The 27,612-nt window shown below is 44.0% G+C and overlaps 2 protein-coding genes across 2 annotated transcripts in view; both read right to left on the bottom strand.

The window, feature by feature from the left end:
- Positions 1-11,847, bottom strand: part of LOC311149860 (dihydropyridine-sensitive L-type skeletal muscle calcium channel subunit alpha-1-like) — a gene marked incomplete at its 5' end in the record, with an annotated part of 45,745 nt that extends 33,898 nt beyond the window's left edge. The window contains 1 exon segment of the mRNA XM_084187099.1: positions 11,651-11,847. Within this exon segment, the coding sequence (XP_084043225.1) occupies positions 11,651-11,847 (197 nt within the window).
- Positions 11,848-13,822: 1,975 nt separating this feature from the next.
- On the bottom strand, positions 13,823-25,879 carry tmem9 (transmembrane protein 9). Its single transcript, XM_084187007.1, has 6 exons — positions 25,829-25,879; positions 25,301-25,463; positions 23,035-23,126; positions 22,504-22,612; positions 15,997-16,128; positions 13,823-15,665 (listed from the first exon to the last, which is right to left on the bottom strand). The coding sequence occupies exons 2-6, from the start codon at positions 25,394-25,396 to the stop codon at positions 15,513-15,515; spliced, it is 582 nt and encodes a 193-aa protein (XP_084043133.1). The 5' UTR covers positions 25,397-25,463; positions 25,829-25,879; the 3' UTR covers positions 13,823-15,512.
- Positions 25,880-27,612: the final 1,733 nt, after the last annotated feature.

Here is a 27,612-nt window from a genome sequence, read left to right as displayed (position 1 = left end):
CACAAGATTACGAAGCAAGCACTCTATCATGTAAACGGGGTGGCAGATTTGAGTGTTTAAGTGAGACTGCTTATAACCTATAGGCCAATCGGTGCCATTCTTCTTATCCAAGTTATTCATGGCCTCTAGTGTCTGTGAGCCAAATTAGGAAAAAAGTTATCAATATGCTTGAGTTATTTGACCATGTCAAGAAAAAAAGTATAATCTAAGAACCCCTACAGCTTTGCTGTGAACCCCTAAACAAAAATGTTTGAAAAACTAAAACTATACTGAACCTATTATCTTTGACTCCAAAACAAACTAAAATAGCTCCCTGGGACTGCCGTGCAGAAATATCAGCCCAAAGATAGAAGCACGAGATTGAACTTCACTCAACTTTCTAGAGCAGTGGTCACCAACCGGTTGATCGCGATCTAACAGAAAACACTGCTACTCCTACTGCTCTCTCCTCGTCTGACCATGTGTTCTCGCATACCCCGAGAGCATCTGGTCAGCGGGGTGGTGGCACAGGAATCCTCATCTCTCCCAAGTGGACATTCTCTCTTTCTCCCCTGACCCATCTGTCTATCTCCTCATTTGAATTCCATGCTGTCACAGTCACTAGCCCATTCAAGCTTAACATCCTTATCATTTATTGCCCTCCAGGTTCCCTTGAAGAGTTCATCAATGAGCTTGACGCCTTGATAAGTTCCTTTCCTGAGGATGGCTCATCCCTCACAGTTCTGGGTGACTTTAACCTTCCTACGTCTACCTTTGACTAATTTCTCTCTGCCTCCTTCTTTCCACTCCTCTCCTCTTTTGACCTCACCCTCTCACCGTCCCCCCCTACTCACAAGGCAGGCAATACGCTTGACCTCATCTTTACTAGATGCTGTTCTTCTACTAATCTCACTGCAACTCCCCTCCAAGTCTCAGACCACTACTTTGTATCCTTTTCTCTCTCGCTCTCCTCCAACACTACTCACTCTGCCCCTACTCAGATGGTAATGCGCTGTCGCAACCTTCGCTCTCTCTCTCCCGCTACTCTCTCCTCTTCCATCCTATCATCTCTTCCCTCTGCTTAATCCTTCTCCCTCCAATCTCCTGATTCTGCCTCCTCAACCCTCCTCTCCTCCTTTTCTGCATCCTTTGACTCTCTATGTCCCCTATCCTCCCGGCCGGCTCGGTCCTCCCCTCCTGCTCCGTGGCTTGACGACTCATTGCGAGCTCACAGAACAGGGCTCCGGGCAGCCGAGCGGACCTGGCATCTTTTCACTCCCTCCTCTCTACATTTTCTTCCTCTGTTTCTGCTGCTAAAGCCACTTTCTACCACTCTAAATTCCAAGCATCTGCCTCTAACCCTAGGAAGCTCTTTGCCACCTTCTCCTCCCTGCTGAATCCTCCTCCCCCTCCCACTCCCTCCTCCCTCTCTGTGGATGACTTCGTCAACCATTTTGAAAAGAAGGTTGACGACATCCGATCCTCGTTTGTTAAGTCAAATGACACCGCTGGTCCTGCACACACTGCCCTACCCTATGCTTTGACTTCTTTCTCCCCTCTCTCTCCAGATGAAATCTTGTGACTTGTGACGGCCGGCCGCCCAACAACCTGCCCGCTTGACCCTATCCCCTCCTCTCTTCTCCAGACCATTTCCGGAGACCTTCTCCCTTCTCCCTTACCTCACCTCGCTCATCAACTCATCCTAGACCTTCCGTCTTCAAGAGAGCGAGAGTTGCACCCCTTCTCAAAAAACCTACACTCGATCCCTCCGATGTCAACAACTACAGACCAGTATCCCTTCTTTCTTTTCTGGGGAACGGCACCTCCGTACCTTCAGGCTCTGATCAGTCCCTACACCCAAACGAGGGCATTGCGTTCATCCACCTCTGGCCTGCTGTTCCCCCTACCTCTGCGGAAGCACAGTTCCCGCTCAGCCCAGTCAAAACTGTTCGCTGCTCTGGCACCCCAATGGTGGAACAAGCTCCCTCACGATGCCAGGACAGCGGAGTCACTCACCACCTTCCGGAGACACTTGAAACCCCACCTCTTTAAGGAATACCTGGGATAGGATAAAGTAATCCTTCTACCCCCCCTTACCCCACCCCAAAAATGTTTAAATAAATTGTAAAGTGGTTGTCCCACTGGCTATCATAAGGTGAATGCACCAATTTGTAAGTCGCTCTGGATAAGAGCGTCTGCTAAATGACGAAAATGTAAATGTAAAATGAATGGTCGATCTACAAGGTATTCCTAGTCGATCACCAAACATTTCTGTAAAAAACCCAACGATTAGCCTTTTGTTCCTATTTTTTTTATTTGTCTCTGGCTGTTGGCGATAGGTGCACCCGTTTCAGCTGCCCTGCCCGCCGGGTAGGCAAACTGTTGCCATTTTGAACCATTTAATGTGTCTGAAGGTACAAACTCTGCCTTCTCGGCGAGCCCAGAGAGCAAATCAAGTGCACTATAGGCCTATCGCTGGCCAATCGGATGGCTTAGATGGCCATGTCTGCAGTAACGTAGCAGGCATAAAAGAAAGCTACAGCAAAGGAATATTTAACTTCATGTAACAACATGAATTTGTGCATGAGGCAGAAATAACGCGGTGCGACTTGTGTTTCACCATCAGCTGTAAGACTGTGTCCCTTTTTGGTCAGTGTCAGTGGAGGAAAGGGAGAGCAGAGGGATGTTGAGAGGCGGACCCTCAGTCTGCTGCTCTCTCCCTCCGCTGAGACTGACCATCACCATCAGCCCAGTAAAATAAAAATAGAAAGCTAATTATTTAAATGTATGCTCACTCAGCTGTGCTTCACAAGTAATACAACAACGGATCTATTACCGGTGTGATCATATAGCCCACCTCAAATTCTGAAATATATATATATTTTTAAAGGCCCGAACAACGATGCATTGGCAGGACAATTCAAGCAAAGCCAATATGCGGTGATAATGTATTGGGCCTATAGCTTACTGCACAAACCTCATTGCTACAGTACTGTTTTTAATTGGTTAATGTTGCATAGTGTCACGCCCTGAGCTAGAGAACTCTTGTTGGTTGGGTCAGGGTGTGAGTTTCAGTTGAGATCTATGTATTGTATATCTATGTTTAAGTCTAGTTTTGTATTTCTATGTTTGGCCGGGTGTGATTCCCAATCAGAGGCAGCTGTCGCTCGTTGTCTCTGATTGGAGATCATACTTAGGCAGCCATGTTGCCTACCTTAGTTGTGGGATCTTGTTTGTGTTCCGGTTAGGCTTGTGGTGTTAGCCCTTAGGACCTTCACGGTTACGTTGCGTTTGTCGAGTGTTTATTTGTTCTAATAAACATGTACGCATACCACGCTGCACCTTGGTCTGACCTGTCTCTCAACGACCGTGACACATAGACTTACGTTTTTTTAAGTCATGTAAAAAAAAATCTGAGTGGTAGATCTCGGCTTGCATTTTGACTCAGTGATCTTCACTCAGAAAAGGTTGGTGATCACTGTTCTAGAGTTTTCCCTGTTAACACTATCAACGTTTCCTTTACTGTGGCAATTGTGATCGAATCAATGCAATACCGAAACAAAACGTACTATGCAAGAGATTTTGTTGTAGGCAGAACGCATCGGAGTAGGATTATATTGCATTGACACGCACTACTCAGCCCATACTATACACAGACAATTGCCATATATGGATCTGTGCCATTTACTTTGAACTGTGTTTACAGCATGAGCAGTCGTGAGTAGATGCGCTTGTTTTGAGATCAAAGCGAGAGCTGCATGTAGCCACGTGTGCACATTTGTTCATATTCTTTGCTAGTTAGTGAGTTATTAGGCCAGTTATAGATCATTTGTAGTCAGCAATAGGGGAGTGATTGCTTCCTACAAGAGCACAAAACGTATACATTTCTAGACATATTTGAAAAGCGAGTCAGTTAAAGAGCTTTTTTTTTTGTCTTAAAGGGGAAGTGTTGTATTTTGAGACAGGCTTGAATAAGCTATGTAGCCAATAAGCAGAGGGTAGCATAATTTGTCTGATTGTAATAATAGTATGCGAATAATAATGCATTTTATTTTGTAAAGTGGTTTCTTGCATTAAACAACATTTTCAGTCACCTCCTTGTCTGAAAGACAAGTGGATAAACAGGTTAATGTCAAGCCCTGCATGTTTTTTTTTTCTCATGGAATGTAGGCCTACATTGAACACCACACATTGGCTGCTATTGTAGGCTGAATGATAGAACAGCTATTTCCATGTTAAAATGTTATGGGATGCATTTTCGCCATTGTTTTTTATGGTAGGCCACTCTGGTAGGCCTACATTATGATCAAATAGCCACAGTAGTCTACATGGCCACTGTTAAAACTGTAACTTAAATCGGGTACAGCCTCAGTGTTCACAGTAAACGCGCTGTGGTAGATCAGGGGGTTGGGTCAAGATGTTTACACAGATCAGACACGGACAGAGTATGATTAGCTCAGTTTCAAGGGTGTTTATTAATAAAATAATCAAAAGAAAAGGTATCCCACATGAGATCCTCTCCAGGATACCGTCTCCAACTACACGGAAGTTACCTTACTTCCCCCAGTCCTCCTCCATGTGCTGCCCTTCTGGCAGCTTTATGGGCCTTGCACAACTGGTGAGCAATCCGCCTATAACTACTCACCAGCTCCCAATCAGCCCCAATTAGTCCTGTCCGGAGAGCCCATCGAGACCAGGCATGTCCAGCAGATGGAGCCACCACCTCGTGATGTATACTCCATCTGTTACCAGGCCTCGACGAGTCTCCCCCTGGTGGCTGACCTGCTGTACGCCACAGCACGCTGGAAGTTGCACAGAATTTTTTTTCTCTCTGTATCAGCTTTCGGCTGATGTACGTGATAGGGTGCTCCTCCCCATCGTGTATCTGGGACAGAACGGCCTCTAGTCCCGTATCACATGCATCCATCTGGACCACCATCAGCACCTGGAAATCGGGCGTTACGAGAATCGGATGGGAGCACAGCGCTTCCTTCAGACGGCTGAACGCCGCTTCTGTCTCGTCCGTCTATTTCACTGTTTTCGGGAGGCGGGCCCTGGTTAGATCGGTGAGGGGGGAAGCTATAGCCGCAAAGTTGGGGATAAACCAGCTATAGTATCCTGCCAGTCCCAGGAAGGACTTGACCTGTGTCTTGGTGCATGGAACGGGCCAGTCACGTACCGCGTGAACCTTCCTCTCCTGGGGCTTGACGTTCCCCCGTCCGATCAAATACCCCAGGTACTCCACCTCCTCGAACGCTAGCTTGCATTTCTTGGGGTTTGCGGTCAACCCGGCTTGTCTGAGCGTGTCCAGCACCGCCTGGAGGCGCGTCAGGTGCTCCTCCCAACCTTGGCTGTGGATGATGATATCATCCAGATAGGCCGCTGCGTACTGCTGGTGGGGTCGAAGCACTCTGTTCATCAGTCACTGGAATGTGGGCGGGGCTCCGTGGAGACCGAACGGGAGCACCCGGTACTGGTACAGACCGTCTGCTGTCGAGAACGCCGTCTTCTCCCGGGAGGAGGCTGCCAATGGTACCTGCCAATATCCTTTGGTCAGGTCAAGGGTGCTGATGTACAGGGCCTTTCCCAATCGGTCGATTAGCTCGTCCACCCTCGGCATGGGGTAGGTGTCGAATACGCTTATGTCGTTCACACCCCAGAAATCATTACAGAAGCGGAGGCTACCGTCCGGTTTGGGCACCAACACGATGGGGCTGCACCATGCACTGTGGGACTCTTCAACGACCCCCATCCTCAGCATAGCCTCCACTTCTTGTTTCACGGCCTTCTGTCGGGCCTCCGGAATTCGATACGGCCTCTTTCTTACCATTTTCCCCGGGCCGGGTACGGATGTGGTGTTCAATGAGGGTCGTGCGGCCCGGCATCTAGGAGAAGACCGCCGTGTTCCGATCGACAAGCTCCCGGAGCTCTTGCTTCTGGGCTAGGTCGAGGTCCTCACTGCTCGGGACCACCACTGGTACCGTTGGCGTCCTGGGTCCCGACCATAACACGGCCATGGCTGTCCTCTCGTGCCACTTCTTCAACAGGTTCACGTGGTAAATCTGTTGAGGTTTCCGTCTCCCCGGTTGCCGTACGCGGTAGTTGACAGGTCCCAGTCTCTCGACCACCTCGTATGGTCCGTGCCATGTTGCCAGGAACTTACTTTTGGCCGTGGGGATCAACACCAACACCCCGTCTCCCACCTGGAATTCTCAGGGCTGGGCTCCCCGATTGTAGACCTGGGCTTGGGCGCGTTGGGCCTTCTCCATATGTTCCCTCACGACTGGCCATATGGCTGTCATCCGCTCCCGCATCGTCTCCACGTGCTCTACCACGCTGCGTAAGGGGGTCGGTTGGGCTTCCCACGCCTCCTTGGCGAGGTCCAGTAGGCCACGTGGCCTCCTCCCGTAGAGGAGTTCAAACGGGGAAAACCCAGTGGAGGATTGTGGTACTTCTCAGATTGAGAACATTAGGTGGGGTAGCAGCTGGTCCCAGTTCTTCCCGTCCTGCTCGATGACCTTCCGCAGCATCTGTTTGAGTGTTTTGTTAAAGCGCTGGACGAGCCCATCCGTCTGCGGGTGAAAAACGGAGGTCCGGATCTGCTTGATCTGCATGAGGGCACACAACTCTTTCATGAGGTGGGACATAAACTCTGTACCTTGGTCTGTCAGGATCTCATTCGGGATGCCCACCCGGCTAAAGAGGTGGAACAGCTCCCGGGCGATTCCCTTGGATACCGCTGTCCGTAGGGGAATGGCCTCGGGATACCGGGTGGCATAGTCTACTATTACCAAGATGTACCTGTGTCCTTGTACAGTCTTTACCAGGGGTCCCACTATGTCCATGGCGATGCGTTCAAAGGGCACCCAGATGATCGGCAGGGGGACCAGAGGGTTTCGGAAGTGTGCTTTCGGGGCAGTGAGTTGACACTCCGGGCAGCTGCGACAGTAGTCTTCCACGGCCCTCCTCATCCCGGGCCAGTGGAACCGGGCGGCGACCCGTTCCCAGGTCTTCTCCATTCCCAGGTGCACCCCCAACAGGTGGGTGTGGGCCAGCTGAAGAAAGGTTCCTACGTACCGTCGGGGCAGCAACAATACCTCTCGAAGTTCCCCCTGTTGGCGCAACACCTGATACAAAAGGTTATTCTTAATTTGGAAATGGGGGTATCGCCAGTCACTCACCCCCAGAAGTAACTGTCCATCCACCGCTATCACTTGGGCTGCGGCAGCTTTCAAATTCGGATCCTCCCACTGGGCCGTCCCGAATTGTCCCCTCAGTTGACCCCCAATGGGGGTCTCGACTGGCCCCTCGAAATCGAGAAGGGGGAGGCTGGGCTCCTCCTCCAGTGGTTCCCCAGGGGGTTCGGGTTCCGGCTCCCCCTCCGACTCCGGACCCGTAGAGTCAGGTTGGTTAACCGGTGGCGTCCTGGCCGCACAGGCGAGGGGTCGTGTCCGTCAACCTTCCCCGGGACCATGGGTGCAGTTGATTCATGGTGCGCCCAACAGGAGGTGACATAGTTCATGGCGTGACCCACCTGGCCTCCAGTGCTAGCTGCTGGCGTCGACTCCTCTCGAGCAGGGCAATTCCATGCAATGTGCCCCCGGGCGCCACACTCAAAACACCTCCGTTGGTCTCCATCTACCTGGGGTCGTCGGTGGCGGGTCGGCCCTTCCCCAGCCGTCTCTCCATGGGTTTGCGGTCCCTTGGCCCTGCCGACTGTCGGTTCGGGGTATACCGTGGTGGGGTTGTCCTTCCGTCCCCTCGCACAGGTTCGCTGCCCTCTTCATGTCGTGTGGTAGTGCCCGAACGAAGCGATCCAGGACCACTTTGTCGAGGAGGGAAAGGGTGGGTACGTCGGTTAGGAGCCAGGCCCTGGTGACGCGCAGAAGGTCGCTCATCTGGGCTCGGGGGGATGCGTCGGGTACGAACCTCCAGTCGTGGAACCGTTGAGCCTGATGGGCCAGGCTGTACCCGTAGCGGCTGAGTATCTCCCATTTGAGTCCGTCGTAGTTAGCCGCCGGTTCGTCGTTCAGGTCCCAATACGGCTTTTGGGCATTCCCAGAGAGGAACGGGGCCAGCAGACTTGCCCACTTTGGCCTTGGCCATCCTTCCCGTAGCGCTGTCCATTCAAACGTACAGAGGTATGTTTCAATGTCATCGTCTTCCGTTAGCTTGATTAAAAACTGGTTGGGATGGGTTTCAGGAGACGCTCCTCCTTGCAGCTTCCTGACTTCCTCCACGAGGCGGATGTTTTGTAGTCGCTGTTCCTCCAGCGTTCGTTCCTGATCCGCCTGTTGTGCCTGTTGGGCCCGGACGAACTGAGCTATCAACTCGTCCATGCTGATGCTGTGTAAACGTCAACCCTGATCTGACCACGTTATCAAAATGCCCGCATTCTCCACCACTTGTGGCAGATCAGGGGGTTGGGTCAAGACGTTTACACAGATCAGACACGGACAAAAGAAAAGGTTAGGTCTCCCACATGAGATCCTCTCCAGGATACCGTCTCCAACTACACGGAAGTTACCTTACTTCCCCCAGTCCTCCTCCATGTGCTGCCCTTGTGGCAGCTTTATGGGCCTTGCACAGCTGGTGAGCAATCCGCCCTTAATTACCCACCAGCTCCCAATCAGCCCCAATTAGTCCTGTCCAGGGAGCCCGTCGAGACCTGCCACGTCCAGCAGATGGAGCCACCACCTCGTGATGTATACTCCATCTGTTACCAGGCCTCGACGAGTCTCCCCCTGGTGGCTGACCTGCTGTATGCCACAGCGCGCTGGAAGTTGCACAGAATTTTCACAACGTTCAAGTTTGCGCTCAGTTGACCTGAAATTTGCTCAGTGCTGAAAATGTTTTGAGGGAACATTGCTGCTAAAGTTAAAAAGCATTGGATTGGTGTAAACATTGGCGAAAGACAGTTCCCTTCCACCCTATCCCTTGCACCAGTCTAGGCGCTATTCCTTTGAAATTCAAGTCACTTCCTAACCTATGACCTGACCTGGGTAGAACGACAGCCCCCTCTCATTGAAGCCATGAAGTTCAAGGCTGACCACCATACTGCAGGCATTGTTTTCAAAAAACAGGATTGCCATTATAGTGAATTGGATCTTCGTGGTCAATCTTTGTGTAAATTAACAAAAAATAGAAGACAATCATGGTACCAATAATTGCTTCTATTACACCAGATGTATGTCCTTGAACCGATTATTTTAAAATCGTACACAGAAGAAGTTATAAGTATAATTCAGTTGCTACTGGCAGCCTGCAGTACCCCTGTCGGCCTTCTATTTGAGATACTCAATGAGAGGTGGCAGCACTGAGCTAGCCTCGAAATCTAAAGGCACAACAGATTCGAGCCAATATCTTAAGTAGTTGAACATGTTATTACTCCAATTCTGTGAAAGTGCTGAAACGAACTGACACGTTTTCATTTTCGTCAAAAACAACTTTATATAAAATGAGTGCCTTTGATTTGATAGCCTGCACATGCGCAGTTCAGCGTGAGACGACCGTTGGACCCGATTACATGTTTCTGCGCATGAGATTAGCTAGCCAACGTCGCCATGACATCACTTACAAGTGTGATCCGGGATTTCTATTGAAGAAGCAGTTTCTGCCTATCTTCATACTGTACTGTCTTTGATTTATGTCAACATAAATCTCCACCCAAGAAACGCCATTTTAGCTAACTAAAACCGACTTCCTGAGCTTCAAATGGGCCTTTGAGTCTTCACATAGGAATGCATGGTGTGACGTCATCAATCACTTTGTTCATTCATATACAGTCATTGGACCTGACCCATCATTTTATGTATTACTGTGACATCCCAAAAAACACAAAAACTATACAACACCAATGGCTTCTAGTCTCCCACGCACACTTTCTGTCCCTAACTGAAACAAAATAATATAAAAACGAAATATATTTTTTATCAAACTTAAACTAAATAAAAACTAGCAAATCAGGTCTGACAACTAACTGTAACTAAACTGAATTTCAAATAAAAATCGAAAATAACTAATAGAAACAGACCATGAATCTGCCATAGTCCTGCTCATTCCCACCTCTGGGGGAGCTATGTCTGAAATCCCCTGACAGCTCAGCAGCAGTGTCCCAGTGTGATGCCACAGGACAGCTGTACTACTGACCACCGACCCAGAATATTATCAAACCGTTTAAACACACTTAATACACACTCAAATAAGTCTGAAGTTAATGATTTGCCTATGATGAATAATTACTAAGATCAGTCTCGTGCAGGGCACATAGGAAAAGTCAATTTTACAAGTGTTGTAAAGAGTGTATATTTTTTTATTATATTTCTAGAACATTCTTCTGCTCTGAGTACCTGAGGCCTGGATTTTGTGAGCACAAAGCAATGTGTAAACAATCAAACTTGATCTTTTTACGGTTGAATGTAAGAGGATGTTTCATCCTAACAACTGACAATGCCAGAACATGTCTGCGGAAATACGAAAGTATGTGCCATCTTTAATCTATGAATAGGACATCCTGTCAGTTGGCAAATCATCTTACAAACCATATTCTATGACGTAAACAAGCAGTGGATCTAATAAATAACAATCTCCATCATCTTCACCATCAAAAGTTCTGAACTGAAGACAAGCCTTTGCCTCTGGCCAGGAGAAATAGTGTTGACGAATACTAGATGAAATCTAGATGAAATGCATATACTGTACCAATGTATAACCAGCAGGCAGCTACAGTATGTGAGACTGATCTAAAAACAGGGTGGAAACCCCAGAGTAGGAAAACATCCTTCAACAGCCTGTCTTCAGGATCAACCTAACTGTCATAGACATAGAATAACTGGAATGGGTGGAAAAGCCCCTCAGCTCAGACCATGGCAATTTGAAAGTGCACCCATGGGTAGGTACTCAACTATATGATACCGGTAGATTATATATATATGGCTAACTGTGCCCTAACATTTCAACAATGCTCTTTCCATATTAAAAGCAGCCAAGTCAGCCAGACAGACACTTATCACTAACTTAACTGGCTTCATTAACTGTTACTGACTGGTTTTTTTAAAAATAGTGCAGGGTTAACCCGTGGATAAGCACCCTGGACAGTGAAAAGACTGGGGTTACATATTTCACATAGACTCTGGGTAGGCAACCCAGACAGAGTGCATAACAAAAGTCTTAACACCTTCAACAGTTCCTCAACAGAGATTTTAAAGACGATTATAGACATGGCTGCGCTTGGGAACTAAATGCATCAGCTGGGGAGTTCCCTGTTCAACTATTCGTATGCTTTTAGCATGACAGGCAGATTGCTTTTGCATATGTACTTGGTATACAAAACATTTGGCAAGTAACACATTTAAAGTCTCTGAAGTGTCCAAAAGAGAGTGATACTGTAGAATAGAATGTTCAACCACCAAGCACATATACGTTCAGCAGAGAATATAGGTATGCCATGAGTCGAGAGCATACAGAGAGTTTAACACTCAATAAGCTACATGGAACATTTCTTCAACAGAATCAGAGCAAGAGAGCAAGAGAGCAAGAGTCAGGATTGTGTTAAAGAGCATTTTCTGTGCAATACATTTAGCATAATGGATGTCACAGTCAATGTGTGTGTGTGTGTGTGTGCGCGCGCGTGCATGCATGTGTGTGTACTGTATGGTCCCATAAAGGATACTTCCACTCTACGATGTTAATGCAGGCTTTTCTGAAGGGGTTTTGGAGGGTGAAGAAGAAGAGGGATCGGGCGGGGCGAGGGTTACCCCCCGTCGCCTGCATCTTCTTCAACTTCTCCCTCTGCTTCCTCTTTAACTCCTCTTCGTTCATGATGAACGATGTCAACGCAGCCATCGCCGGCTCACCGTTGGCCGCCATACTGTCCTCCTGTCCCGCCCGGGAGGAAGCTTCTATATCCGGGAAAGATACGTCCTCTCCTCTAATCACCACCAAATATTCCAGAAACGGAGGTATCTGCTACACAACTCTGTGTTGTGACTCCACTGTGGCCCCACTTAGTTCCAGAACTTCCACAATCCTTAGGTTCTCTATTCTGTGCTCTCTTCTCTTCTGTCTCCACCCTCTTCCCTCTCTCTCTGTCCTCCTGACTCTGTCTCTCTGTCTCAGAGCCACATGAACAGGGACAGGACAGAGTGATCCACTTGGCCCAGGGTTCTGTTAGAAGAGAAAACTACACCAGACCAGGAGAGGAAAACTTAGAGGAACTGTCTGTGAGCTGCTTGAAGAGCAGCAGTTGGCCCGGCCGCCTCCCTGATTTAAATATAGACAGCTAACGACGGACTGACTGTAGCCATGCTTGGGGATGGCTAACAGGCTGGAGGTGGAGGGTAGGGGGAATGACAGAGAGTTGGGAGGTGGCTGAGGAGGGTTTAGGGGAGTAGAGGGGTAGTTAAGGGGGTTTTGGGGGGTGAGGGGGTGGGGGACGGTGAGCACAAGGAAGGAAGGGGGAAGCAGGATCAGTCAGGGTAGAGGGGCAGGGGGTAGGGGAAGTCCTCCTGAGACAGCAGAAAAAACTGCCTGTCCCAAAGACAGACAGAGAAAGTGTGCAGCTGTCCCCCTACCGACCAGAGATCTAAAGAAGACCCTAATCTGTGAACATGAAGAAGAAGAGGAAGAGGAAAGCGGGAGGGCAGGAAGGAAGGAGGTACTTGTAGCAGCTCTAGCTGCATTGTCTGAACACATGAAAAAGAAGAGAGGAGAAAACAGGACGACGACAGGGAGGGAATTGAAGGAAAGAGGTGCAGGCTGTAGCCGCGTCTGCTCTGAACACATTAAGGAGAAGAGAAACGAGGGAGGAGAGAGGGAGGGAGGGAAAGAGTTGTGGATGTTCTTTCTTTCCTTCAGTGGCCAGGGCAGGCTGACTTGTTGTGCTTCTGTGACACAGTGCAGATGAAGGAGAGTGTTTACACCATAGTGCCAACCCAAACTAGTCTACAGTATAAACATTCTTCATCTGAACAGCACAGTAAGTGGGCAGGCAGGAACACAAAGGTTGCATACCAAATGGCACCCTACTCCCTATTTAGTGCACTACTTTTGACCAGGGGCCTGGTCAAAAGTAGTGCAATATATAGGGAATAGGGCCATTAGTGACGATTAAGAGTCTTCTCATGTTGTCATGATCTCTCTGAAGTGTTACACAACATATTTACCTGTTTACTATTGATCTCGGCACCTAGCTCTGGTCCAGGGTTTTTGTGTGTGTTTAGTGGAGGTACACACACTAACGCCCTGGACCAGAGCTACTCGCCACCCAGAACCAAATCACGCATGCTCGCTGGTCTGGCCAGTGTTGTCAGTCACCAGAGACTAGTACACCATAATGCCACAGAACCCCTCTCCAGGATAGGACAGGTGGCATGTCTAAACTGCATCAAAAGAATACTATTCACATGACTGTATATCCATTCACACAACTTAACTTGTAACTTTCATTTACCAAACAAAAAACCACAATACAACACAAAAGCATTTCATTTAAAGTTGTAAGGTTAATCATAAAGGCTGTGAAATAGCTTTTCACAAGTCCTCTAGCTACCGCAACCTTGTTAAAAAGGACTAAGCTAAGTGTTCTATTAACAAAATGTGCAATGGTTCTTTTAAGTATATTTCCCCCAGGCCCAGCTAACATAGGCTTAAATAAATTACAAAAGTATGTGCTGTGTCGCCATCTAGTGGTCACAAGTAATAAAAGCACAACAGAAGATGAGGGCTATGGCTTCAGAAAAAGGCAGCAGGCAACAACCCAAGTGACAACAAGGGGTCTAACATCATCTATAAAGACAAAAGAGTCTTCAAACTATTTTACCAAATAACTTCAACAGGATAAATATAAGCTCAACCAAGGGAACTTATTTTATTGTTTCTCAAGCATTATGTAGGACAATTACATAACACACATTCTTTCAACAGTGCAAGATATAACTGTAATAAAAACCTAATCAAACATATCAGTTGATGTCTTAAACATCAACATATAAGCCTATCATATTCACATTATGAAAACAACGTCAATTAAAAGAGTGCATTTGCATTTAAATACATCATCTAAAAATACATTAAGAAATAATAATTCAACAGACATCTTCAGCATTCCTCAACATGTATGTTTGAGGAAAAGCAGGCCAGCATGATTTCACTTTTGACTGTGAATGGAAATCTCCCCCCTGCACACGCACAGCATCAGCCCTAGCTAATAGACTGTGAGAGACAATCCACTGACTGCAACATGCCACTCTGGAATCATCCAAAGTCATTTGGCATTCCAGTAATTCCAAAAACCATTAACCAGTGATTCTACAGTTAATAACTACATTATAAAGAGCGTTACAAGACAAGCCATTCACATTCAGCTTCCTCAGGAGTTTCAATAAACTCCACCTCAGGCAGAGTCAGCCTCTCAAAACAAAGTAAGCAAAACGATTCATCACTATTACAAGGCTAATAAAGGAATAAATACTCCATTATTGTGTCTTTCAGTACAAAGGATATCATCATGAAGTGCTAAATGAACCACAAGCAGTGAGCTGGTTCTCATACAGTGCTTAAACTAAGGAATGAATATTGCTTGAAACTAGCTAATAATTAAATTAACCAATTAAGTACTGGCAATGTCAGCCTATTTCCAGTGAACTTATAATTTAGAAACATTCAGCCTAGCTACAGTATCCACTGGCTGAGATAACGTCACAACACAACAATGCTACAATGAGTGTTGATATATATATATTTTTTAAAGGTGGTTAAGCTTATTAAGACATTCAGAATCAGTCTTATTTTTTCAAGCTTATTGTTGATGCCATGATTGCAATATATCCAGTTTCATTTAACGGTAAACACTGAGTATACCAAACATTTTCCCTCAGAACAGCCTCAATTCGTCGGGGCATGGACTCTACAAGGTGTCGAAAGCGTTCCACAGGGATGCTGGCCCATGTTTACTCCAATGCTTCCCACAGTTGTGTCAGTTGGCTGGATGTCCTTTGGGTGGTGGACCATTCTTTGAAACATACGGGAAACTGTTGAGCGTGAAAAACCTAGCAGCGTTGCAGTTCTTGACACAAACCGGTGCGCCTGACACCTACTACCATACCCAGTTTAAAGGCAAAATCTTTGCCCATTCAACCTCTGAATGACACACATACACAATCCATGTCTCAATTGTCTCTTAATGTTTTGTATACTCAGTGTATGACGCAGAGATGATGATGTAACTGCAACTTGCATTATGCTGTTTTGTTCTACTCCTCATTTCGATACACATCTATCACATCTGTATTCTTTAGCTTTTGAGTTATGACAGCAACCATCATTTTGGAAACAAAGGACAATTGGGCCAGCCATCATTCCAAACAACATTACTGTACATAAACTGTCTTAAACGTGGTGGGAATGTATTGAAATGGCAAAGGAACTGAAATCCTGAACAACAACGATGTAGCTAATGACAGTACAACAGCAGCAGATGTGGACAAAGCTCAGGAGGTGACTCTAGCCTCTGATCTGAAGTCAGCCATTGGGGTTTAACTAAGCATCTTGTGTCGGTCAAAGACAGTCTTGCGCTGTTCCTGGACCTGTTTTTTCCACCGCTGCTGTGCCCCCTCTACCCTTTCCAGTACTGTGTTACTTCTGCCTCCCTGAGCAGCACTGGCACCCTCAGGCTGTGGCCGCATGTCCTGTGAGGGGAGAGAGAGACAGAGAGAGAGCACAGGACGTTACAGACAAAGGACATCACACACCTGTGTGCTTCACCTGTTGACCTTCACCGGTTGACCTCAACAAAACTTAGCGGTATCAGAGAGAACTAAATCATCAAAACATCAAGCTTAACTGATAGGTAATGTGAGTTTATGATCCCTCTGTGTGGTGACTGTGTGGAAGAGCAAAGCTGGCACTCTACAATTGATGAATGAAATAAAGCTCCTGTATATCTGACCTTCCAGAATTCAAACAGTAACGTAACTCATTAATTTGCGTGTGCTTATGTGTATTTAAAAGTTGGCCTACCTCAGAGTCCTCTTCGTTGTGAAGGGGCTGGATATAGGGGTCATGTTTACGGATCAGAGGGTCAACCAGCAGCAGGAACAACATGTAGAGTAGGAGGGAGCCCACCACTGACAGGTAGATGAGGATGGTCACCTGGGACATAGGATAGAACGCAGATTTGATTAAAGTTTGGTAGACAAAGCCTTCGGCTGCTTTGTGAAATGCAAAGGCAAACATTAAAAGATCTGCAGGAATACAAAGAGAGGAAATGATGTATTATTACAAAAAAAAGCAGAGGGAGAGGGATATTTCAAACATTATTTCTATATTATAAATATATAATTTATTATTCACATTGGCAAATACAGTATCTAAAAAGTATGTACAAATATTAAATAAAAAAATAAGAAAAGATGTGAAGTTCATAGCAGAATGTCAAATCTGTTGTCAAATTAAAGCAGAGTCTAGATATGTTTTGTTGTTGAAATTAAGGCATATATACATTTTCCAACAATGTTCTATCCTAAATATTAGGAACAAGCAAAGGCTTTGATTTCTGGTCAAACAGATGGAAAAGGGGCCTTAGAAAACATCTACCAGAAAAAGTCTTAAAAAGGTAATAAAAATACATCAAAACACATTAATGTTGAACTAAAGACCCCTGACAAACAATATCAACACTTATATTTCGTTTTGGAGAAATTATTTAAGAAACATTGCCCTGCGCCATGAAATTCCGTTACCCAAAACCCACATACAGTGCTGCTTGAAAGTATGTGAACCCTGGTCATTATTTTGCTATAAAATATGAAAATAAACATATAATCCTTATCTAAACCCCAATTCGTAATAAAGACATTCCAAGTACATGACAGAAAAAAAAAATATATATTTTCATTGTTTATTTAACAAAAGTGATTTAACAGAAACTTCTGTGAAAAAAAAATTTGAACCCCTTCAGTCAATAGCTTGTCGCACCTCCATTAGCAGCGATAACTTGGAATAAACGTCTCCTATAGCCAGTAATCAGTCTCTGACATCTATTTTGAGTAATTTCTGCCCACTCCTCCTTACAGAACTCAGCCAATTGAGTGAGGTTTGAGGGGTATCTGGCATGAACTTCCCGCTTCAGGTCCTGCCACAGCATCTCCATTGGATTTAGGTCAGGACTTTGACTTGGCCAATCCAAAACACAAATATTCTTTCTCCTGAGCCATTCTTTGGTAGATTTGCTTGAATGCTTTGGGTCGTTGTCTTGTTGGAAGACCCATTTTTGGCCCAGCTTTAGCTCCTTGACTGATGGCCTGAAGTTCTGTTCAAGAATCTCCTGGTATACCTCAGAATTCATGGTTCCCTTAATGATGTGTAGTCGTCCAGGTCCAGAGGAGGAAAAGCAGCCCCAGATCTTGACATTCCCACCACCATGCCTGACTGTTGGAATAAGGTTATTTTGGTGGTAGGCAGTGTTGGGTTTTCGCCAAACATAGCGGTGTTGATTGTGACCAAAAAGGTCAATTTTGGACTTCCAGAAACCTTCCGGTTTGTCCAGGTGGTCTCTGGCAAAGTTAAGACGGGCAGTTTGGTTCTTTTTTGACAGCAGAGGCTTCTTCCTAGCAACCCTCCCATGAATGGCATTTCGATTCAGTGTTCTTTTTATTGTTGAAGCATGCACAGTTACCTGAGATGCCACAAGGGAGGTCTGCAAATCTCTAGCTGTTATGTTTGGGGTGGCTTTTACCTGATTTATTATTGTTCTTGTGGCTCTTGGGGATATTTTGGAAGGGCGTCCACTACTTCTAGGCCGAGTTGCTGTCATGTTAAATGCTCTCCATTTATAAATTATTTGCCTCACAGTGGACTGATGGAGCTCAAATCTTTTTGAGATGATTTTATAGCCTTCCCCAGACTGATGTACTCTCACTACCCTCGTCCTGATGTCCTCTGAGATCTCCTTTCCTCTCGGCATGGTGTGCTTCGCATTCAACTGGATGGGTAACACCAAACTGACCAGGTTTCTTTTCTCTATTTATCAGGGTCCCGCCCAAACTCTTTCCTAACGATCTCTCCTTTGATTGGTTCATTTGGTAGCTAATTATTTACCCACCTGATTCTACTTACCTACTTGATTTAACCAACGCAACTTAGGGTTCACTTATTTTTGCACCTGCACTAATTCCTTTTTAATTTTGTTTTTCTACTACACACATGATTTCCTCTACACCAACACATGGTATTGGTCAATATAAACCTGTTATGTCAGATCAAAAAGACTGGTTCTGATTAAATGAAGATTTCATGGTAAAAACTGAAAATATCTGTAATTGCACAAGGGGTTCACATACTTTCAAGCAGCACTGCATCTTTAAGATATTTTCTAATTTATCTCTTTCATGAGGGAGCATAATGAAAGTTCACGGAAGTAACAAGTAAAGGTAGACCTACCAATTAGTTATAGTGTTTTTACTGACATCTATTTGTAATTAAGTGATTCAACTCAAAATTCTGTTACCAAATGAAAATGAACAAAGATATAAATGCAACATGCAACAATTTCAAATATTTGACTGAGTTACAGTTCATAAAGAAATCAGTCAATGGAAATAAATTAATTAGATATGCATTTGTTGGTCACAGATACCTTAAAATTAAAAAAAGTAAGGGCGTGGATCAGAAAACCAGTCAGTACCCATGGGGCACCACCATTTGCCTCATGCAGCGCAACATCTCCTTCGCATGGAGTTGATCAGGCTGTTGATTGTGGCCTGTGGAATGTTGTCCCATTCTTCAATGGCTGTGCGAAGTTGCTGAATATTGGCGAGAACTGGAATACGCTGTCATACACGTCGATCCAGAGCATCCCAAACATGCTCAATGGGTGACATGTCTGGTGAGTATGCAGGCCATGGAAGAACTGGCACATTTTCAGCTTCCAGGAATTGTGTACAGATCATGGCGACATGGGGGCTAGCATTATCATGCTGAAACATGAGGTGATGGCGGCAGATGAATGGCACGACAGTTGGCCTCAAGATCTTGTCACGGTATCTCTGTGCATTCAAATTGCCATCCATAAAATGCAATTGTGTTCGTTGTCCATGGGGCACTCTGTTCACAACGTTGACATCAGGAAACCGCTCGCCCACACAACGCCATACATGCTGTCTGCCATCTGCCCAGTACAGTTGAAACCGGGATTCATCCGTGAAGAGCACACTTCTCCAGCATGCCAGTGGCCATCGAAGGTGAGTATTCAGTGGTGGAAAAAGTACCCATTTAGTAAAGATACCTTAATAGAAAAATGACAAGTAAAAGTGAAAGTCACCCAGTAAAATCCTACTTGAGTAAAAGTAGTCAAAAAGTATTTGGTTTTAAAATACTTAAGTATCAAAAGTAAATGTAATTGCTAAAATATACTTAAGTATCAAAAGTAAAAGTTTTCAAATTCCTTATATTAAGCAAACCAGACGGCATGATTTTCTTGTTTATGTAATTTACGGATAGCCAGGGGCACAGTCCAACACTCAGACATAATTTACAAACAAAGCATTTGTGTTTAGTGAGTCCGCCAGATCAGATGCAGTAGGGATGACCAGGGATGTTCTCTTGATAGGTGCATGAATTAGACCATTTTCCTGTCCTGCTAGGCATTCAAAATGTAACGAGTACTTTTGGGTGTAAGGGAAAATGTATGGAGTAGAAAGCACATATCTTCTTTAGGGTAGTGGAGTAAAAGTAAAAGTTGTCAAAAATATAAATAGTAAAGTAAAGTACAGATACCCCAAAAAACAACTTAAGTATTTTTACACCACTGTGAGTATTTGCCCACTGAAGTGGGTTACGACACCGAACTGAAGTTAGGTCAAGACCCTGGTGAGGACGACGAGCACGCAGATGAGCTTCCCTGAGACGCTTTCTGACAGTTTGTGCAGAAATTCTTCGGTTGTGCAAACCCACAGTTTCATCAGCTGTCCTTGTGCTGGTCTCAGATGATCCCGCAGGTGAAGAAGCTTGATATTGAGATCCTAGACTGCGGTTGTGAGGCTGGTTGGACGTACCGCCAAATTCTCTAAAACAACATTTTTTAACCTTTGACGTAAATGATCTAAAAACACGTCAACTACGATTATTTTCATATGTTGTAGCTTGGACCCTATTTTACATCATCTAAGGGGTTTGTGTTGTGCCCGCCATCGGTTGAGATACAGCATAGTCTTGAATGCAGGGTGGGTGTCATTTCAATCATAGAAATATAATTCATAGAATGGACATATCCCTTCAGACCACAGCTGGTACATCATTGAAATGTATATTGAATAGAAATTTGTACTTCCAATTACTACCACAAAGATGACCGCCGGTCAAATGCCAACTTAAACAGGAATGTCTATTCTATGATCTATATTTCTATGATTTCAATAGGTTTCCTATGGAGGATTGACAGTATAATTTAATACAAGCAACTTATTCAAGTCAACATTCTCTGATGTGTGGACCTCCAACCATCTTTGTGCTACCAAGTTTCACTTGTATTCTTTTTTTTTTCTCAGGCAAAACATGACACCAACAGAGCAACAATTTAAGTGCCATCAACCACCGCTGATGCATGCGTGAAATCTTTATAAACACAGAGAGGGCATAGGGAAAAAACATCAGTGGTTAGTTCCCCTGAGATACAGACTACATAGTACAGGTTAGACCTACTCCATTCTAATCTTCATATCAAGTCCTGTAACGAGAGTGTACTGTATTACTTTATTGCATTTTGCATAAAGCATAAAATATATTTCCTTGACCTTCTGACTTTTTATTTATTTGTATCTACTCTTCTCTGTGAAGACTAGGGCTGGGGATTGCAAATGGAACTCATGAAACAATATTATCACAATACTTTGGTGACGATACGATATGTATAGCGATTCTCACGATTTTCAATGTATTGTGATTCAATACTGCCATTTTATTGTGGTTTGATTTTCTAAACATATTGCTCACCATGTCTGCTGCAGAGAGACAAGATAGAGCATGAGAACATTTTCTTTGATCAGTCATGGAAATAAAAGTGCTGAAAACATGTTGGCTCACTCTTTAAAAAGATGGAGAACAAGCTATAGGATGAAACATACAGGAGTTTTGGCGCAGGTACAGCTGACTGGCGCTAGCTAACGATACCTAGCAAAATTATTATTATTATTATTATTATGTATGCTGCAAACGTCAGGGTGTCGGGCTTCTAGAGGACTCTGCTGGTAATTACCCTGACCCCTATGTCAAGGTTTGATGTGGTGGCGAATCCGGTGGCATGACAGACTGGCACAATGATACTCAAAACCCATCCTGGAGTGCCGTATTTAACTTTCTGAATGTGGCATCCAGGGCTTCCCTGAAGTTTGAGATCTGGGAGAAGGACCTGAACTTCGATGACCACCTGGGAACCTGCACCACTAAGCTCCACTCTGGCACGCACAGCATAACCTGCGGTCTGAATAGTGGAACCTTCTACTACACTTACAGTTACCAGGAAGCCAGCCATAATGTACAACATTACCAGGAAGCCAGCCATAATGTACAACATTACCAGGAAGCCAGCCATAATGTACAACATTACCAGGAAGCCAGCCATAATGTACAACATTACCAGGAAGTCAGCCATAATGTACAATATCAGTTACCAGTAAGCCAGCCATAATGTATAACATTACCAGGAAGCCAGCCATAATGTACAACATCAGTTACCAGGAAGCCAGCCATACTGTACAACATCAGTTACCAGGAAGCCAGCCATAATGTACAACTTCAGTTACCAGTAAGCCAGCCATAATGTATAACATTTGGCCATCACATTACCTTAATGAAATTGTAATGAATTTTACTGATAAACATTAAGGCGTAAATAAAAAACGTGCATTTCAGTACAATGGTCTCAGTCTGGTTCTCTCATTTATCTGGCATTTACACTTTTAGAGTCGGGCCTTACGTACAGTATATGCTGTATGGATAGTCGTGAATGTATTCCTTTAGTCATGGTTTTAAACACCATGCTCCTATACCATTTCCTCTTTAGCATTACCACCAGTCAGTTTTTACCACAGTTGGGAATCTTAGGTTGCTCAGGTGTGGAAATGCTGGATTCAAAGGATAAAGCGAACCACAACTGTATTTTAAAGGTTTAATAAAATAATTGTGCACAAAGGGGGAAGACAGAAACGTTCTCCTGAGAGTCCGTAACATAATCCAAAGAACACAAGGTCGAAGGCCTTATTATAAGAGCATCCTTATCTGTTCCATTCTCCCAGTGCCAGCACATGCCATAACATAACTCAAGGCTATAAACCATCTACTAAGTGGACAATAAGTCCTTAGCAGTAACTTTCCAGACCGCCATAGCTGAGTTACAATCAGTGACCCTTAACCTCAGGAGAGTTTTTTAAGAGGCTAAGTTGTGCCTATGGGCACATGGAATTTAACCATACCCAACACCAGTTAATAGCAGTTGAAATCAACTGTGTGTGTAAGGGTCAGACTCAGTACCTTGATGGTGTTGCTGCTGCGTTCCTCATACTTGCACTCACACAGCAGGCAGTAGGCCTCCACATCATGGCCCGGCACTGGCATGGGCTCCACTACATGGAGGCAGTTACTGGGGACAGATAAATAAACATATTAGGATGGATCCAAGATGTAACAATGACATTATGGACTGGGCCAAGATGTAGTCTACATTTTTAGTTGAGCCTTTCCATGACTATGATAAACAACAAACTATTAATTTATGGTATGGAACTTGAAATCCACCACCCCTCAGCAGAACTTGTGGTCCTCTGTAGCTCAGCTGGTAGAGCACGGCGCTTGTAACGCCATGGTAGTGGGTTCGATCCCCGGGACCACCCATACACAAAAATGTATGCACGCACGACTGTAAGTCGCTTTGGATAAAAGCGTCTGCTAAATGGCATATTATTATATTATTATTATTAACTATGTGGGGATTCTTTGTGGAAGACTAGATTGTGAATTCAGCATGATGTGCATGCACATGTTATGCACTAGAAAATCCCTCACCAATCTTTCTGGGAGACATTCCTGTTGTAGATGTGTCCGGTGATGTTCCTGTAGGGTGGACAGATACACTTGCAGCGCACATCTTCAAAACTCTGTGAATATAGAGAAGATCCTTATTACTATACAGTGATATGTGCATTATCAAAAAATGGTAGCAGTATACACTAGCTTATACCAGATCTATTTGTGCTGTCTTGTTAACGCCATTACTGTGATTGTCATTTGTCACGCCAAACGTTGTAGGCAATCAGAGCAATGCAGAGCTGCAAACTCTCACGCATTGGATGTGAGACACGCATTTGACCCTCTTCTCACACTCTCACGGCACACCTCTTATATCTCACTTATTGAAAAGTACTGCTTTTATTTTTCTAATTAGTCCATTATAGTCATTGCATTAACTTTTCAACTGTGCTCCAAATTGTTTTGAAATCAGAGCATCTGCGCCTGCAATTTACCATCACGAGCAGAACCTCTATCATTGTCCTGTCTTGCCACAGCACTGTTAACCGCGGAACATTGAAGCATATGATTGGTCTAGTTATGTTAGGGATCAAGGGGATTGGATGCATGTTTTAAAGAAATGCCTCTTAAGATTAGAATAGAACTGAATGGAAAGAGAGAATGGTATCTGCTAAGTTAATAAAACTGTAAAAATAGCAGAATGGTAGCGCTCTTTTTTTGTACAATGTCAACAAAATGACTTTGCTGTTACTCCCGCCCATATTAAAGAATGCAGCCTTTTGACAGCATGTTTAATCCACACTTGCATTAGTCCCCTTGTTTGGTGATTGGCTTTTAGGCTGTGACAACGAAAAGGCAGCACAGACCTACAGTATGTTTTAGCAGGGAAGTTTGGTAGGGTGACCTGATTTGTAACTGAAAATACTTTTGTCAAACAGCTTGTGAACCCAAAAGTGTATGTTTTATTCTAGAGGGGGGACAATAAATAGAAACATAATTTGGTTTTGGTGTAAATGTATGCACTCACTAACTGTAAGTCTGCTAAATGACTAAAATTTAAAATGTAAAAATGTGTAAGGGCATATTTGTCATCTTCTCTTCAGGAGATTTTATTATCTATTTACTTTATTTAGTCTGATCAGTTGAACAATTCTCACTCTTAACAATGGGCAACAATATAGGGTAATTACTGTGCTTGTCAGCAAGAACACTACTGTTATTCCCCACACATTTTATTATTCCACTTCTTCCCAATGTTGCCAGTGTAATCCCATATGTGAAATCTGATATGCCTACTTGTGTCTTTGAAAATGTATTATATGAGGCTATGTATTTTTTCAGCCATTCATGGACAGTTTTGAATAAGTCATACAAATAAGCACTGGATATTATATGCTCCAGGAATCAAATATAATTGTTGACATTTTAGGGGGGCTTAAAAATCATAAACTCAACATATTTTGTCTATGTAGAGTAAGATGATGGCAAGGATCTTCAACTAGTAGGAATAATCCAGCAGAATATTGATATTCATTAGACTTTTCTTGAAGGTTCAGTGATTTTGAGAAATTAATTGTTATAACAAGAATATTTTTAAACAACCAGAACTTGGGAAACATCAGGGGTAGTCAACCCTCCCGGAGAGCAAGCAGGATTTTCTTTCAGCCCTATTTTAAAGAGATAGTTTACCTAAATTACAAAATACAATATGTTTGTGTCCAGCTTTCCACCTGAGAACAGGGATCAATCCCTGCATCCAACCTTCCCATTTTCCTGTCTCTCCATCTAATTTAATTACTGTCTGAATAAAGTGTCAAACCACCAAATAAATATGTAAAAAAATATTTGCATACTCATTTTACATTACATTACATTTTAGTCATTTAGCAGACGCTCTTATCCAGAGCGACTTACAGGAGCAATTAGGCCTTGCTTAAGGGCACAGACAGATTTTTCACCTAGTCAGCTCGAAGTACTCGAATACTCAAAGTAACTGTCGTCCTAAATACACCTGACCTGTGTTTTTTTTTTCTCACTCTGGTCATAGGCCTAAGCCATGTCAGAATATGTAGAATTGCAGGAAATGAGCTTTAAAACAGTACATTTTTCCTGGGGGAGGACACCCAGACCCCCGTCTAGGGGTTGTGCCATTGGGCAATGAAATTCACATAGCAAATCTCACTCAAAGCTTTCTTCAAAAGTTCGCAGCCCTGGCAATAGAATTGGCAAGCCAGTAGAAACAGATCTGGGACTCAGGCTACAATAGAATACACCAGAGTTGATAGTCCTAGTATTGACATACCTTACTAGCGTGTGCAAAGGAGATCACTTCACAGAGCAGTACAACCAGCAGGCCGAATAAAAGGGACCTGGAACTCTGTTCTCTCCTGGACGACATACTAACAGACAGACCGCCAGGTAGCAACCTCCTTAACCTGGACTGGATGAAGACCACTACCCTATATCTGGAGGAAGAGGACACACACACACACGCACCCACAAACACACTCTTTATGGCAAATGTTAGCAAGGATATGTTAGTTACGTAGCTAGATACTACATATTATTCCATTAAGTTGTCTCCCACAGGTCTTCTCTAGTTACATTTTGAAATAAACAAATTAATTTACAACTGCTGTCAACAGTCATCGGGTAGCACGCAACAGCTAGCAAGCTCTCACTAAGGGCCTATAATGGAAGCTAAGTCGAAGACATTCATGCCATTGATTTATATGTGTATGTTACAAAAGAAACATAAAAAAATACAACACCAGCGGTATATTTATTAGCTAGTAAATACGTTTAAAAACGTTCTTTATTTCCTACGCACCTGCCACAAGAAGATGACTTCCGCTTTTCTTATTCTTCAGTGGTGTTAACCGTTGTTGGCAACCAATTTTAATGGTGCATTACCGCCACCTACTGGGCTGGAATGAAAAGATGTGACGTATTAGGATCTCTGGCATTGTACAATTTGTGTACATCATTGCATGCAATTTTATTTGGAAAAAGCCTCAGTCCAGTGTGTGTAATCTATTGACAAATGTGTGTCCTCTGACTGACTAAAGTCTGTATCCTGAAATCCTCTCTCGCTCTGGTGGAATGTATAATGTAAACCCCTGTTTCTTCTTCTTGACCCGATCAATATCTCTAATCCCTGGTAATCATATCAATATCATTTAGATTAATATATAAAGATAACTTTATTCCATTACTCAACAATAAGAAAGCAGATCTAATTAAATTGAATAATCTTCCCATACATCTTACAGGTAGAATAAACCTCTTTAGAATGGCATGGCTGCCAAAGTTCTTGTATTTATTTTCGGTAATAACAATTACCCCACCGTAGACATTCTTTTAAAAAGTACATTCGGTCATAACAGACTTTATATGAGCAAATAATTTCATAGAATAAAAAGCAAAGTTTTACATCTTCCTATATCTGAGGGTGGTTTAAACCTTCCATACTTGGAATTTTATTAACTCTCTACCCAAGGCTTTTTCTTGCGACATATAGTTAAATGCACTAAAGAGGAACAATCGGTACACATTGAAGATGCACATACTCATCCCCAGAATCGTACTTGTCTATTTTCAAAGGATAAAGCTAAGAACATTAACAACTTCATAGTTAAGAACACTATAACAATATGGAAGAAAATGAAACGTATTCTACAAGAACCAATATCATGCCCTAAATACACAACCTTGGAAAGCTTTTCAGAATTCACCAATAAATTGGTCCACATGGAAAACTAAAGGCATAAAAATGGTAAATGACTTGGTAACAGAAAATACATTTATTTCCATGACAGAATTAAAAAGTAATTTTGGACTGACCAAGATATCACGAAATTTCGATGTAAAATATTTTCACAAATTCTACAGCACAACAGAAGAGTCATGTCTTATGTGTAAAACGAATTAATCAATAATCCATGCTTTCTGGGAATGCTATGAAGTGCAAAGGTTTTAATCCTTCTGTCTGCATATTTCAATATATGGCATATGGGGGTGTAATGAGATACCCAATGGGCTAGATGATTCTCCTCTCATCACTCATCTTGAAAAAAACGTATACTAAAAACTTGGAAATCAATCAATCCGCCAAAATTTACATAATGGAAAAATCTAATGAAAAATGAAATATTGAAATGGGCGACCGAGAAAAACAATGCAAATAGTCCGGGTAGCCATGATTAGCTGTTCATGAGTCTTATGGCTTGGGGTAGAAGCTGTTGAGAAGTCTTTTGGACCTAGACTTGGCACTCTGGTACCGCTTGCCATGCGGTAGCAGAGAGAACAGTTTATGACTAGGGTGGCTGGAGTCTTTGACAATTTTGAGGGCCTTCCTCTGACACCGCCTGGTATAGAGGTCCTGGATGGCAGGAAGCTTGGCCCCAGTGATGTACTGGGCCGTACGCACTACCCTCTGTAGTGCCTTGCGGTCGGAGGCCGAGCAGTTGCCATACCAGGCGGTGATGCAACCAGTCAGGATGATCTCGATGGTGCAGCTGTGTAATTTTTTGAGGATCTGAGGACCCATGCCAAATCTTTTCAATCTCCTGAGGGGGAATAGGCTTTGTCGTGCCCTCTTCACAACTGTCTTGG

Source organism: Coregonus lavaretus, assembly GCF_964263955.1.
Source record: "Coregonus lavaretus genome assembly, chromosome: 22".
Lineage (NCBI taxonomy): Eukaryota > Metazoa > Chordata > Actinopteri > Salmoniformes > Salmonidae > Coregonus > Coregonus lavaretus.
Note: the sequence above shows the minus strand (reverse complement) of the source record. Positions and strands in the feature narration are given on the sequence as shown.